This window comes from Opisthocomus hoazin, chromosome 11 (assembly GCF_030867145.1).
Source record: "Opisthocomus hoazin isolate bOpiHoa1 chromosome 11, bOpiHoa1.hap1, whole genome shotgun sequence".
NCBI classification, from domain to species: Eukaryota; Metazoa; Chordata; class Aves; order Opisthocomiformes; family Opisthocomidae; genus Opisthocomus; species Opisthocomus hoazin.
The window spans coordinates 22,145,332-22,161,276 of NC_134424.1; the positions used below are offsets into that span (position 1 = coordinate 22,145,332).

Genomic DNA, 15,945 nt, shown 5'->3' on the forward strand with positions numbered 1-15,945 from the left:
AACACGGAGCAGACTCAGCCGTGAGTAAGCTGCTCTGAGGACGGATCTTGCTCTGCTTGCCCCGCGCCGAGGACCAGTCGGGGGTCACCGGCCCAGCTCAGCAGCCCTGCGTGTCCTCCCGAGGCTGGTTGTGATGCTCCCCCCACCTGCCAATGTGCAGGCACTCGGCTTCCTCCAGGAAGGCCTGGCAGTGAATGGGGGAATCAAACTCTTTCCCCCACCCCCTCCATATTTTTCTTTGTTTCAAGTTTTGGGGTTCAGTATTTGGTCAGCTCCAGAATATTCCCCATTTTCTTCCATCCACCTGCTGAGTGAAATGTCACCTCCTACTTTTAGTTGTCTCATTAGCCTGAATCTTGTCCTGTTTTCTGCGTGGTGGCGGGAATTTCTCTAGCTGGGAAGAGAGTTCTAGGTCAAGTTTATATAATAACTAGGAGAAGGTGTCAGAGCTCCCTGCTTTTCTCTTGGTAACTTCATAATGCTTTCTGTTTATTAAGCCTCCACCTGTGCGGTGAGAAGAGCCCGGCATACAGAACTAACACTAGGTAATTCTGTATTTCTATATGCCGCACACACCTCTGTTTCATGCCACAATTGCAAGTCCCAGAAATACCGTATATACCCGAACGCTTCAAAAAACAAACCACTGAAAGATCGAACGTATCCATGACCCTGAATTACTAGTCATCCGCCGTGTTTTTTAAAATGAAAACACCAGAGATTCTCTTTAAAATAACCACCTGTTTTCTCATTTTAAAAGTTTTTTTTTTAACCATCCTTAACTAGAAATGAATTAATTAAAAGAAAAACTAATTATGGCTGCCTGCAGTCAGCTTCCTTTCCTTCAGAAATCTTGGCGAGTAATTACTGCGTAAACCACCTCTTTCTTTTTTTCTTTCAATTTAGTCGAATTTTAATCACCAAAACACGCGGTGTGTTTGCCCGAACCCAACCCTCACGAAAGCAAGCTCGACGGCGGCGGGGACCAGGGTCCTCTCGCCAACTGACCGAGCGGAAGGGTCGCCGCTGCCGACGGGCACAGCCCTCCGCAAGGCGAGCGCCCGGCGTCCGTCCCCGGCCTCACCCCAGAGCAGGCCCAGCCTGGAGGCCCAGAGCAGCTGCCAGGCCCAGCGCCGAGCCAGCCACGAGGCCGATGCTCATGGAAGGATCCACAAACCGCTCAAAATGAAGCAAAACCAAAAATAAAACCCAAACAAAGATAAACCCCAGGTGCGTGTGGCAGCCAGCGCGACCAGACCCCGAGCGCGGTCGAAGGCGTGGCGGGAGCTGCTCCCGCTCCACGTTCGGCGCCTGAGGGCTCCTGGAAAAGGAGCGGTTGGTTTCTGAGGAGCCGTCTGGCTTCCAACGACGCCCGGGAGCACCCGGGAGGGCTGCGGGCCGGGGGTGCGGTGGGGCCCGCAGCACTACGCTCCCCAGCGGTGTGCGGTCCCGGGGGGGGGGCCGGGTGTCCGCTCCCTCAGCCCCCGGCGAGCGCGCGGACCCTCCCATTGTCTCCGCGGAGGGGGGGGCCGGGTGTCCGCTCCCTCAGCCCCCCGGCGCGCGCGCGGACCCTCCCATTGTGTCCGCGGAGGGGGGGGGGGGGGGCCGGGCCGGGCCGCCCTCCGCGTCCTCATTGGCGGCCGCTGAGCGCCGGTGCCTTAAATGGGGCGCTGGCGGGGAGCGGTTCCCATTGACAAAAGCGGCGGCGGCGGCGGGCGGCCATCAGCGGCGGAGGCTGCGGCGGGGCCGGGCGGGGCGGCCGGCGCTGCGGGCGAGGGGCGTGCTGCAGCGCGCAGGGGCGGGGGAGAGCGAGCGGAGAGAGCGATCGAGCCCCGGCGCCGGGCGGCCGGCTCCCTCGCTGCGCGCACACGCCCGGCGGCACCCGCCCCTCCTCCTCCTCACACCCCCCGCACCCCCCGCCCATGGCGCTGCGGACAGCGGCCCCCCGCTCCGCGCGTAAGTAACCGGCCCCGCCGCGCCTTTGTGCGCGGCCTTGCGCGCCCCCGCCGCGCACCTGAGCCCGGGCGCGCCGCCGCGCTGTGAGGGGGGGGCGGGTAGGGCGGCTGCGGCTGGGCGCGGGGAGCCGGGCTGGGCGCACCGGCGCTGCGGGGGGTGCGGGGGGGTGCGGGTCCGCAGGGCGGTCCGTCAGGCTGTGCCTTGCCCCTCGCAGGTGGCGGTGGGGCGGCTCGGCGCGGGGAGCGGTGACTCGGCCCGGATGGACGCCGGAGCGGCGCCTCGGCGGGGAGGCGGCGGGTTGCCAGCGGCCCCCGAGCCCGGCGCTCCCCCGGCCGCCGGGAAGATGGACGGCCCGGTGGGTGGCGGGGGAGCGCCCCCCGCCCCGCTCCGCGCCCCCTCCTCCAGGGACCCCAAGCTGGTCCATCAGCGGTTCCTGCGGAGGAGCGTGGTGGACTCGGACCAGGAGGAGCCCGCCTTCGACCTCCCCGAGTCGGAGCATCAGCGGAAGATCATCCTGCTCCCCAAAACCCGGAGGATCATCGCCGAGAGGGCCAAGGCCGGGCAGGGGGCCGCGGAGGCGGCGGGGCTGGGGGCTGAGCCCTCCGCGGGGCCCGGGGCTCCGCCGGCCCCCGACAGCCTCGTCGGGGCCGAGGGGCCGAAGGAAGGCGGCAGAGATGCGGAGAGGAGAGAGGCCTCGGACGCTGCCCGAGATCAGAGCAAGGCCAAGAAAGAGGAGCCCGAGGAAGAGGAGGCTGACATGAAGGCAGTTGCCACCTCGCTGGACGGCAGGTTCCTAAAGTTTGATATTGAACTCGGGAGGGGATCCTTCAAAACGGTCTATAAGGGTCTGGACACGGAGACGTGGGTGGAAGTTGCGTGGTGCGAGCTTCAGGTAAGCCGAGCTGATCCTCCTATGGGGTTTTATTTCTGCTTTGTAAGCCTGGGAGCTGAGGGCAAGGTGCCGGTGTCATCTACAGAAGCTCAGCGCTGAGCAGCCTTTATAGTCACCATCACTTAGTATCCAGTGTCTAACTATAGCGCAACCCGCTCATTGGCTCCGAACCCACCACCTTATCTACACTCCTCCCTACCTTAACCCCCTCGGCCCTGGGATCCGGCTGCCCACGCCAAGGCTCTGACCACAGGACCTGGCGTAGCGCAGAGAGAGGTCACCAGCCGTGCTCTCCGGAGGTGCAGAGGGTGCCCAGGAGGGCTAAAAAGAGCTCCCCTCGTCCCCCCTGCCCGCAGCGGCTTGGCGTAGCAGGAGTGGAGCAGCAGGTCAATGTTAAAAAGGCACTGAGCGTAAATGAACTTGAAGTGTGTTTGCAGGAGTGAACTTTCCTTTCGCTACGCACAGAAATGTTTGAGCTGTTGTAAAGATTGAGGATCTGCTGCCCCTGTAACGGCCCTCTCCCCTGCTCTGAAGCTGCGACTGTCGCCAGCTTCTTGTGAATCAAACCTTCAGAAGCACCCGAGTGCTCTCCTTCCCTAGGCCTCGTGCGCCAGTGCTTCCATTGGGTTAAGGACCAGTCTGTCCCCATAACTCTTGAAAGGAAGACTTCAAATAAAAGATCTGGTTTGGGTTCTAGGTCTTTAGTGTGAAGTCATCCAGTAGTACCTAAAAGGAGTGAAGATTTAGGTACTGTCTTGTGCTGGTTTGGGACATAGCTGTTACCCTTTTCTTAGCGATTTTTATCTTCTCAGTTGTGTGAAAATGGCAGTAGTATATGCATAATTTTTTTCTTCATGAAGCTTTTAGTGCCTGTTACTTACCTCATTTCTGCTAGCATCCATTTGAAGGAGACCTGTCTATGAGAAAAACCCAAGATAGAATTTTTTTTTCCCTTGAGCTATTACTTGGTCTGAGTTACTCTGTAATTTTGGTGTGAACTAGAAAATTTAACTCTTAGTTATAATTTGGAGTCCTTAAACTCCTGCTGGCTGACTGAGCTTTATGGCCTGTGACAGTATTTGAGAATAGCGTGTAAATAAGGTGATATAATAAGCCTGAGCTCCTGGCTGTTTACTTTTTAATGTTGGCCCAATCTGTTTAAATTACTCCTCGGGATAGGTGAGGATGGATGTGCAGCCGTGTCTTTATTCCCTAATGAGTTCATTACACAATATAATCATCATTCACTGCAGCACGACTTCGTTAAGAATATGGGGAACGCCTCTCAGTCTTCATAGTCGTGTGTTCCTGTGGCTTTTATTGGATAGAAATGCAAAATAGAGCCACAGCAGCAGGGCAAGGCATGTCCGCAGACCCCATGTGCTGGTGGCCAAGGGGTTTCACCACTCTTTCCCCCCCGCCAGCCTGGGGGGGTCCTGGAGGGCTCCAGGCTAAAAAGGAGAGGCTGTGGGAGTGCTGAGGGGATGCAAAGGCGAGCTTGGGCTTTGTCTGGCTTCAGCTCCAAGCTGAATCCTGAGCGTGTGAGGCTTCGGTAGCCTGTGATGAATGAAGGTGATAACGGGGATGCTGCTGGGGGGAAGGCTTGTCCGTGGGAGAGGCCGGCGTTGTCAGCTGTCGGTCTGACCAGCGCAGGCCAGCTCTGCCACGCAGAGCGATCGCACGCGTCAGGAGTGCGTATTGTTGCCAGGTTTTCTCAGTAGGCTCTAGCGGGGGAATTGGAGTAGATACATTTTCAATGTACTTTCTGCAACAGAGTAGCTTTAACTACAAAAGGCTGCCAAATGTATCAGAGAACACAGCATGTCAAGATTCCAGTGTTTGGGTCATTTATACCAAAGAAAGAGGCTGGGAAGGGAAAATTGCAGTGTGAAGCTTACCTGGTGATTGGGTTTCTTATGCCTAGCCATGCTCATTTGGAAATTTTTGAACTGACTGCATGTGAAGAAATCATCTGTAATAATTCCCTAATTCCCCCTCATTTGCATTATATGTGCTTCAGCTTAACTCTGACCTTGCTGGTAGGTGTTTTGAATTAAATACAGAACTTGTTTTGGGCCCCTGACCTTAGACAACTGTTTATTATTCAGCTGCTTTAGTGAGATTGGCGAGGATGCCCAGGAGTGGGTGAGGGCTGCGGGCTCTCCCTGCGCACCGCTGTCTGCTCGCCCTGTGGGTGTGGAGCAGATGCTGGAGGCTGGGTAACAGAGGTGGTACATGGGGGTTGAAGGCCAGTCCTGGGTCTGGATTGAGGAGGTCTAGCTGAATGACAAAAGCCTTCTATCGCCGGGGGGTTTGGGATGAGTGTGCATGAAGGAAGCAGTCAGGAGACGGCGTGAATAGCTGTGTGTTGTCTTGGGCTTTTGACTTGTAGAGCACTCTCTTAATTCAGCTGGGGAGTTTTGCTGGGAAAACATTCAGAGGGAGCTGTCAAGCAATCACTCTATTCACGGGATTTGAAATTTTTTATGTAAGGTGTGCCAGTTAGATATGCCCCCGTTTGTAGATATTTGGAGTTCAGATATAGCTAGCAGAAGACAGAGTGGAGGCCATTGTCGCCATGCTGTTGGAGACAGAATGACTTCCTCTGCAGTCGTGCACCATCCAAACCCATCCTGGAGCCTTCCTGCAGAAAAACTGCCGCGGGTTGTAGTTTGCCTCTCTCCTGGAGATGCGCTTGTGCTTGCTCCTTTTAGAGCCTGAGAGTTAAAAACTGACAGCAGTGAGGTTCCACGCAGGCGTTAATCCTCTCTCCTTGCTCAGCATGTTTTTTCAGCCCAGTCGTACTGTTGCCTGTGTGTCTTTGTCTCTGTTTTGTCCGTCTGTACAAAGACCTTGCCAGCCCTTGTTCAGTGGTTTTATTTCACTGAAAAGATGGCTTTAGGGTTCAGAACCGAAATCATGGCTTGGATGAGGGTAGGATCCAAATGCTAACCAAACTAGATCTGGGTTTTAGACCTGGCAGAGAAGACATGAAAGCTGTAGTCAAATTCTAGTTAGAAAATGAGTTTATTGTTCCTTCCTGAAACTGAAGTACTGGAGGAGGATTAGCGTGCCATCACGATCTGGGAGGTTTGCATTCTAGGGTTTTGAACAGCTATAATTAATTTTGATTGGTGGCATGCAATCACTGTGTGGCTGAGGCTTCAGCAGAACGGTGTTTCAGTGTTGCACTCCTAAGTAAAAATGTTAAGTCATGAGTAGACGAATACAGGTTTTTACCAACCTACTGCTGGCAAGCCAGATAATCTTTTTAGTTAGATGAATGGTTTCAAAATCCCCATCCCATTTCCCTTTGGGAACACGCAGGGAAGCTGCAGGAGAGTCAAACCTGGTGGTGTCTCAGACCTCATTGGACTTCATGGTTCTTGCTTGGACTCTGAATACTGAGCTTCTGTTTGATTGTATTTTAGTTTTCTTTGGAAATGTGGGGAGGTTGGACTGTCTCGCCCTGCTGTAGCTGTGCCCGTGGCAGGGAGGTGAGGAATGCCAGTTGGTGAATGCTGTGGGAAACCCATCTTGTCCCACTGGTGGTCTGAGACTTGTTCTCCACCCTGCATCTCCACAGGCAGACATGCTGCTCTAAGGGGGCAGCTGTTTGTCCCTGGCACCTGCAGCTTTTCTGCCAAGCTTCTGGTTGTATAGTTCTGTAGGGAAAAAACTTGATTATCTTTGCAAGATAAGTGTTTTACTTCATAGCTTCATAGCACTTTTTCCTTTTTTTATGGCATTGCCAGAATCAAAGAAAAAAGTGAAGGTACCTTCTATGTCTTAAGTCACTCAGGTATTCGGGAGTTCCAGATTTGTTGGAGGGCACAGACCTTAACTGAAAATTAAGTTCTAAATGTGGATGCATTTCTGAACATTTCTTTCTATTGATTCATATGCAGTATTAATATGGGAACAGATAATGTATTTTCTTGTTCTCTGTTTTTATTCCTTAAATGAGAAGCTCATCCAGATTGGTTAATGGCTGACTGATTTTAATACAGCATGAATATTCTGGAAGTACAAGATGAGATTAGACTTTGTTTTAATGCAAGGTGAATAAAATCATTAATGCTAGACCTATGTAAATGTGCTAATCTTTGTTTCTAAGGCTGATAATCTTTCCTTAAAGCAAAATTCCTAGTTTGGCGAGTGGATGAAGGGAAGATAAGCATGCCGTTTATTGTGAACTGTGTTATGTATGAGAAGGCTGATGCCTATGTAAATGTTTTCTTAAATTTTTAAGTATTGTTTTCCATCCTGTGTCCACTTAGAGGATCTGTGATGGTTGTTCAAAGCTGTACTGAAGGCCCATGGCTCAGATGTTTTTGTGTAAGCAGATACATTTGTGTGGTTAAAGGTGGGAGGTGGTAAAATGGACCATGTGGAAGCGAGTTCACTTTGCTCTAGCTGGCAAGTCACTTCTGGCAAAATGAAGTTATGTGAAGTTAAATTGTGTGGAAGAAGGCTGTGCTATGCCCCTGTGTCAAGAATCCAGGGGATTTCTTTCTGAAACGGGTGGTATCTTCAGGATGTTCGCTGGTGTGGTAGTTCGGCTTTTGTAAGCGTCCTTCTTGGCTGACAGCATTTGTCTGGTGTTGAAAGAGTAGCTGGTTACTATCTGTGCTGTGCAGTTATTGGCTGGGTAAACTTTGTGGTGTAAATGAACAGAATAACTTGCAAAATCTGTTTGGGAGAAGAAAGGAGGGAAACTGTATCTGAAAGCTTGAATCTAGTATTGCTGTGTGCTCCTGTTAAATTATCTCTGAGACTGATCTTGGATTTTTTAGGTTAGTTTTTGAGATGGTGACTTCTGGTTAAGTTTAAACAATTGTTTACAGTGTTGATATGAAAACATGTGCCTGTATCTCTGGTGTTGGTTAGTATAGCTATTGCCCTGACAGAGGAGCAGGACAGGGATATGATAGTGAACTATTAATAGACTGCTTCTCAAATTCAGTAAATGAAGTGGAGCTGGGTCAGGCTTCAGAGTCTGCCTTTGAATCGAGTAAGACTCCTTTCTTTTGCTTTTATGTGCATTTTGTCTAAAGCTTGGTTATATGCTCTTTTAGTCCTGGTTGAACTCCTCATGCTGCATGTGTGGGGTCCAGTGGCAGTAAGAGGAAATGACTTCAAATAAAACCAGAACTTGGTGTAAAGGACATTTGTGGTCCTTCTGGTCATCTCTTGTCCACAGTTGATGGGGGGGAAGTTGATGTTGCAAGCTGTCATCTTAGTAATGTTTGCACTTGATGTGCAGTCCAGCTTGCTTGTGGAACACACGTTTATGGCCTGAGTGCTGCCTTGTCTTGCGGTCAGGGTGTAACAGAGGTCTGAAGAAAGCCCAGCAGCACTGGTGATGGTGTGCTAAAAGGGCAGTGTAATAGCAACGCAGCTGCTGGTTACTGGAGTTACCAGGATTTTTGTGTGCTCTGAGAGACTGGATTTGCTGCATGGATGGCAAGAGTGATTCTGAGGTGGGTGGGTGGAGGGTGATGCCCTGCAGCAGGGATTGGGTGTGAAGGGGTTGTGGGGAGGGGGTGGTGGTGGATCTCCTGTGGTTCGGGAGCCCAGCTGGACTGGTGGCTTTGGGTTTGGGTGCTGAGAAGAGCTTGCTATGACTGTCAGATCAGGGGAGGTTTGGCTTTTAGACTTACCGTGGCAAAGCTGTTGGCTGCTGGCAGCAGGATACTCACCAGCATGTTGAGCAGGTTCCATAGTAGGTCTAACTGTCCAGAAAATGTAAATATAAGGTAAGTGCTGATGCATGATACCCGGACAGCCCGTAGGCATAAGAAAAGGGCAGCCAAACATGTGTCATACATCTCACATGACACTTGGCACTCCTATTGGAAGAGACATCTTCACTGCTGTGAAATAGGAGATGTTTGTGCAAGTAATGCTCAGAGAATATCTGAAATGGTCAGGCAGAAGCGGAACTGGTTTTCCTCTTAGCTAAGTTTGTACACATGAAAGTGAAGTTACATTTGGAAACGCATTGTTTACTTGAAGTGATACTGGCCTGTTAGAAAAGATGGGTGCTGTCCCAATGTTGATTTTTGGTGTACCTGAAACTTAGCTTGGCAAGGAAGGAGAAGGCTATGGAGTTTTTATCTGTGGAGATAAGTCAGCTAGAAACAACCTTCATCAACTATCTTGCCATTCCTATGTAGCTCTGAAATGGCAGAACCAACTTGCTACTCTCCCACTGCCCTGCTGTCTGCTCTGAGATGAGAAACGCACCTTTCTGCCAGGAGTGAGTTTTACAATTACTTCTCTGCAACATCTTAAGCAATGAATGGATGCAGCCTCTTCTGCAGTGGCATCTGGACCAGCTGGTAAAACCGCAAGATGGTAGATACTTTCAAATTTACAGGCTGCCCAGGGAGGTTATGAAGTCTCCTTCTCCGGAGATATTCAAGACCCACCTGGACGAAGTCTATGCAGCCTGCTCTGGGTGACCCTGCTTCGGCAGGGGTTTTGACTGGGTGACCCACAGAGGTCCCTGCCAACCCCTGCCATGCTGGGATTCTGTGATTCTGTGAAATTTCTGCTGTGCGTGGTGTGATGATTTTTCTTTATCTTTAGAGAGGGGAATCTTAGCTCCTCTTTGCCTCCATTTCACTTCTGCGGAGCAAGCGAGAAAGCCTTTGATCAGTTGGTAAGTGTGAGCTGTTTGGTATGTGAAAAGCAAGATGTGCACCTTTTCTCCATATCCCTCTCCTCTTCCCAAAGAGAACTCGTAGAGCTTTCTAAATCCAGTTTTCCCAAAAGCCACAAAATAGAGCCTGTTTTAGGTATTAGTCGCCCTTTGCTCTGGAATGGGCTAATCTTCAAACCACAAGCAGCTTCCTGTATCCCTGAACAAAGTCTACCTGTCCTCCAGAGAAATCGAGTCCATACCTCCTTTTGTCATGAGGTTTATACAAGCAGCTTGCTGACTGGGGATCTTGTCCATTACGAATTAGCTTGGATGCTGCATAGCTTCTGAGCTGCTGTTCTGACTTTCTCCTTGCAGATGATCATTCCCACCTAAGACACTGAATTTGGTGCAAGGAGAGGGTCACAAGTCCCATGGCTCCTGCGGTTGCCTGTGTAGTGGACACAGGGTCTTGGTGAACACCTCTCGGCCTTGGGAAGCATTGTCGTTGCCAGCCAGTTGTCCGTGGGCATGGATGAACTCCGTCTGAGTTCTGTATCAGCTGGCAATAAATGCATACCAGAAACTTCCTAGAGCAAACTGTTTGTTTGTTAGTGGTGACTTGGTTTACTCCAAATATGTACAGTTAAACGGTGTGGGGTGATGTCCCTCCTGCTCAGTCCCTGAAAGAAAAAAGTGAACTCATGTAATTGTATTCATCTTCAATTTTATTTTTGGAAGATGCTCCATTTCAGGCTTGAATGGTCTTACATACCTGGATGTTCAGTTCATCATCATCCCAACAATGTTTTTTAAAAAAAATTATCCCTGCTCAACGTGCTATAGCCTGTCTGAGCCCCATTGTGGCTACAGGGTTATTCCAAATGAACAAGTTTCTGGAGCTGATGGGATTTCTTCCCTCTTCTTGCAGACTCTTCTGCAGAAGTGTGCACGCGTTTTAATCTGTACCGGGTATCAGTGTATGCAGTCAGAGTTTGAGTGATTTACTGGAAAATTATTTATCTGTATTGTGTTAATACAGTGTAATGGCTGTATTATATGGTGATTAAATATGCAGGGGGAGTAATGGGTAAAGTGAAATACCGTATTATGGGAATATACATGTTGCTTAAACTATCAAGGGAGGAGTAACTTAAGACCCAATACCATCTGTTCTTCAGTTGTCTGCTCCAGAGGGGTACAAAACACTTATTCATGAACTCTGAGGAAAACAGATAGGAGAGTGCAGGCTCAAATAATATTTGTGGGGTTCTTGTTTGGCTATTTTCTGTGAATTCAATCTCATCTTCATCCCTTCATACAGGGAAAGCTGTGCTGTAGTTGGTTACTAAAGCTGCCAGTCTGTCTTCTGTGGATGCTCGGAGTCCTGCTGTAGCCCAGCTCTCGTGAACACTGCTCAAAAGGCTTTGTGCTTCATCTGGGTGGAAATCTGTAGGGATGATGGCTGATCTTTTTTTTTGACTACGTTTATACTTTGGGGGAGCTACCTTACCTTTTTTGTTAACTATTTAGCAAAGTGCGGGCCTTAATGAACTGTGATTCAACGTACCAAGCAGAGCAATGCGTTCTGTGTGTTGCTGTCTTCGCAGGGCTTGTCCGAACGCCAGTCTCGGTGTGCTTCCAGCACTTAACACTGCATAAAACCCCATAAGACTGAACAGATGGGGAAACGCTTTTTCTTTAGCTAAATAATAAATAACTGTTTATATTCTATAAGGTTTTATGAAAAAGAATTGAGTTGGTTACTTCATATATCAAGAACCGATTTTTCTACAAATTATAAACCAGGCATTGACTACATCTGCTTCTGACATGGATGGTCCTTTCCCTTGCTGGCGTGTGCTTGAAGGATTGAAATTATGGTGTTCATTGTGTATTTTTTTACAATGAGCAGCTTTCTAACATTGCTTTTCCTGATGCTGTCTGGATTTTTTCAGTTAGAGCAACATTTTGGGTGACCCATTGCGTGTGCTGGAGCTGAGACAGCTGTGGTGGCTGGCTGAGCAGAATCAATGTTGTCTGTTCTACTTTAACAGTGGGGGGAAAATCACCGAACTTCCACGGGCTGTATCTCGTTGCTGCAGCGTGCGTGGCGCTCTGGTGAAACAAGATCCAGATACTGTCAGCTGTAAAACTGATTCCAAATAGGTTTGCTTTGTTCTAGGCTTCGCTGATTAACTAAGGAAAATTGCTGTGTCTATGTGCATTTGAACTTGTTTTGTTTTCTCTTTCCATCAGTGTTTGTTTTGAGCATTGTTGTGGATAATAAAGCAAGTGTTGCACTAATGAAATGGACTTGCTATTCTCAATTGCAGTAGGACTTACATCACCTTTGATTACTAGGAGAGGATGGGAATATCTTGTCCTTTGGTGAACAGCGCAATCGTGACTAACATGGGTGGTTTTGCATGTACTCACTGTTGTCTGTGCATACATAAAATTAATAGCAGAAGCAGAGAAAATACACAGCCTTGTATTACACTTGTATTGAGCTGCAGGATGTGGGGTGAAATGGATGGATGAGTGAGTGGTTGCGTTGCAGCCCTGCTGTGATCCTGCCTCTTCATGTTGTGTTCTCCCATGGGTGGTGGTTTTTGCACGTGCTTCTGGGGAGGTGGCATCAGACCCCGCTGCCCTCCACGCTGGTAACTTTTTTCCTTACACAAGCTGTAATAACTTGTGTAACACTTTCCTTGACCCTAATGAGTTTAAAAAGTCCTTGTGGCAGTTCAGCCTGCCCAAAGCCTGTGGTCTCTGGGAGCTGATGGGGATGAGAACGTCGTGTGATATTTGGGAGCGGTTTGTATTGAGGGCCCTGATAATTTGCAGCTCTTGTAGTGCATTTGGAATTTCTGTAACTTCCCTCTAAAAGAGACGAAAGCTTCTGCTGATAATCTGCTGGTCCTTGGATGCATGGCAGACTCTTGAACTGGGCTGAAGTTACCTGAAGCCAGTTTGAGCTATAGATGTTCTGAGGCTGTTGAGAGTTTGAGCCCCATCGGTGTCAAGTAGCAGCAATTGCTTGGTCTTTAAACAGAAAACTTACTTCAGAGTCTTCCTTTCAGACCCTGAGGACTGTCTGCTGAGGCTGGCTCCAGACCTGCACCAGCAGTGGGTGGAAAACTGGGGCATCTGGATAGGACACCTCCCCAGCAAATCTCTGGTGTTTCTTCTTGGGGTTCACTGTGTATCTGACAATGGAAGAATCTTCTGTCCTGGAGGCACAAGGTCGCAGGAGGTGTGCTCCTAACCTTTTCTTGGTTGCAAGCATAGTAGTTTGGAGGCTTTGGTAAAGGCTCCAATGACTGCTGCAGGTGGGGATGGGAATTTGGGATGAATCTCACTTGTTCATGAAGTCCTTTCCTCTAACTATTGCTGTTACGGGAGGGGAGATGGGCCACACCTCTTCCAGGTGTCACCTAGGAGGGAAGTAGGTGCATCACCTGGCTCTTCTGTGTGGTAGCTGTGCTCTGCAAATGTCTCCTGGCTTCAGCTATTTGAGGAATGGCTGAACAGTTTGTTTCTGAGTCCCAGCTGTGTTTATATACAAGGTGGACACTGGCCTAAGTTAAGACGGAGGCTGTGTGGGACATATGCAAGAGACCTTGGCTTCACCTCATCTTAAAAAGGGCATGGTGCCTTCAGCGTGCTGGCAGCTGGGGGACTGGGGGTGGGAGCCATGAGTGTGTTTGGACCTCGGTCAATTCGAGGCCTTATTTTTATAGTCTCATGTTAAATGAAGCCAACTGGATAGATTCCCATGTGGTACAAGATACTTCTGCAAAGGGGCCCTGCGGTTTCCTCTAGGCTGTAGACAACAGTCTGAATCCTTGCATGTGGAAGAAGATTAAGCTTCCTTTTTGAAGTACAGAAGAAAGAAACTTTTAGCAAATGTCTGTGGTTGGAAGAGGGAAATGTGGTGAAACCTCTTTTTAACTCTCTGGAATAAACAGTAGATATTTTGTGGGATTTTTTCTTTATGGCTTGACTGCTTGAAGGCCTGTTCCTTCTCCAGCCCCTGCTCTTGAGTGCTCTGCCAAAGCCCGTACCCCTACCTAGAACACTGCGTCCGCACTGGGGCTGGTTGTAGGGGAGGCTTGTTGTAGGGGATGAAGAAAGCAGCTGTGGTCGCTGCTTCCAGGAGTAATTCTGACATCCCATACTGTGAGAAACCGTTAAACGTGCATGCTCAGAGATGTGTATCTGTTTACTTAGATCAAGCCAGCGGTACAGGTTTTTAACCACTGAAGCTACCAAGCTACTAGAAAAGGCAATTCTCCCTCAAAGTAACATCGAGGTGTTAAATACAAAGCTGGATTTATTAAAGTACGTGTATGCTGTTTTTTAGAGTTACCTCAAGTGGTTTGAGGGAGGGAGAAAACAGGCTAGTGCTTACTTTTGTGGGGGCTTCAAAGAAAGCTTTTTCTCCAAATAGCTTTGGTTTTGGGCTGCAAACTCTTGTGTTTGAAATGTGATGCTCGAGGTGCTGTGATGCTCGAGGTGCTGGGATCTGTGTGTATTCAAAATCGCAAATAAACGGGACTGGGGCTGTTTATTGACTTTTGACACGCTGACACCTAGCTGTGTTTTTCTTCCTTTTTTCCTGTGATGTTGCTGACAAGCAACTGAAGTTACAACAGGCATCGCTGGGGAGCGTGGCCTGTGCTGGGAGGGAATCTCAGCATGAAGGTGGTGATGGAGAATGGCTGAAACTGGAGGGCCTGTGGCTGGGGAAGCTGGCTTGTCCAGAGAGGACATAGCGGAAAATAGGGCCTGGAAATGGATCGGTGTCGCTGCTGAATCCCAAATTCCCAGTGCGAGGGGTGTGACTGCTGATCTGGTGGTGGTACAGATTAGGGGAGGATTACAGGGTTCATTGACCTGTTCCTGTATTCCTTTGTGTGCTTTTAAGGAGGCCTTATTAAAAATGGATGCTACTTCATGCAAACTTTCTGGTAGGCTTTGAAAAAACAGTATAATGTTGTCTTCCTTCTCATTCCTCCTCTTCCCTGTCCTCCACTACCACCCCAGAAGTCTTTGATTATCATCTTTGATTAATCTCCTAAGATACTGTTTCACCTAGCAGTCTTCCAGTTCTCCGTGGTGTTCTCTTGGGCAGCTGCTTTGTGTGGTGATGAGATTGCCGGTCAGTGCCAGCTGTGCTAGCTTCTGATCTTCTTGAAAATGCTGGCAGACCTGAGATGGAGATCAGAATTTGCAGAGAAATGAAGGAAAATGAGGTGACATGTGAGATGAGATGAATGGGCATTTTATGACCCTTGTGCAAGAACTGTTTCTGATTCTCAGCAGTGACTGATACTTGTAGCCTTTCTGACTGCTGTGTTGATGCTTACCTACCCTAATTCTGATATTGGAATTAATAATTTAACAGTACAGATGCTGTAAATGCTTTTTGAAAAAAAGCTTTGATAAGATTTATATATTGTGTATTTTACGCGTGCTGAAGTATCCCCTATCCTAGTTGCATTACCTCTGATTTTTACAGCTGAAATTGTAATTTATGAATTCTGTTAGAGAAAGGAGAAAAGCCATTAAAACATTTCCACAAAGCTAATCTTTGTGTGCAGAAAGCGAGCTCTGTAATTTCTAATGAACTGTGACCTTTGTACCTTAAGATATATATAGCGTGTATTTCAAAATGGATTTCTGTCAGCAGGGTGATGAATAGAATCATCTTGTGGCTGGAGTCCTCGATACCTAATAAGATGTGAACTCCCTGTGAAGCTGCTTCTCCCAGTTCGGTTATTTCTGAATGTGCTTTTCTCTGGATTTTACTGCTACTAGGGTTATGCTTTTTCTGCTTTTTTTTCCATTCAGCGGGGGCAACAAGAGAATTTCTTTCCCTTTTATATCAATTTTATTAAAATTGGAAGTTGCTTTGTTTCCGTGAGTCACTGCCCTGATGTACTCGCTAAATGTGGTGAGGACAGCAGGGCAGATGTGCACACACACAGCATCTGTGCAGTCATTTCCTGCAGAAACAAAGGCTCAAAGACAACCTTTGGATTTTTTTTTAACAACCACTAGAAATAAGAAGGGATGAGTTTCCTTAGTCATGTCTTGCTCTTCGTAAGTTTATTAAGTCTGTGAAAGATGCCGACCTCCCAGCGATTGGGGATGAGAGCTGCAGCCCGTGCTGATGGTGTGGGTCCTGCAGAGATGCTGCTCTCTGCCTCCAGAGCGGTCCTCCCCCCCGGGGGAGATGATGGAGGAGGGTGGTCGTGTGTTGTCCCCCCCACCCCGGGGGAGATGATGGAGGAGGGTGGTCGTGTGTGTGTGTCCATCCATCCTGCCCCAGGGGAGATGATGGAGGAGGGTGGTTGTGTGTTGTGTCCCCCCACCCCAGGGGAGATGATGGAGGAGGGTGGTCGTGTGTGTGTGTCCATCCATCCTGCCCCAGGGGAGATGA

At 49.1% G+C, this 15,945-nt stretch overlaps 1 protein-coding gene across 11 annotated transcripts in view; it reads left to right on the forward strand.

Moving 5' to 3' along the window:
* The first annotated feature begins 1,770 nt into the window (after positions 1-1,770).
* Positions 1,771-15,945, forward strand: part of WNK2 (WNK lysine deficient protein kinase 2) — a 121,236-nt gene continuing 107,061 nt past the window's right edge. For all 11 annotated transcript variants that reach the window (XM_075433000.1, XM_075433003.1, XM_075432993.1 and 8 more), the window contains exons 1-2: positions 1,771-1,956; positions 2,171-2,848. In XM_075433000.1, coding sequence (XP_075289115.1) covers positions 2,216-2,848 — 633 coding nt within the window. In that variant the 5' untranslated portion in view covers positions 1,771-1,956; positions 2,171-2,215. The remainder of the gene's footprint in view (positions 1,957-2,170; positions 2,849-15,945) is intronic.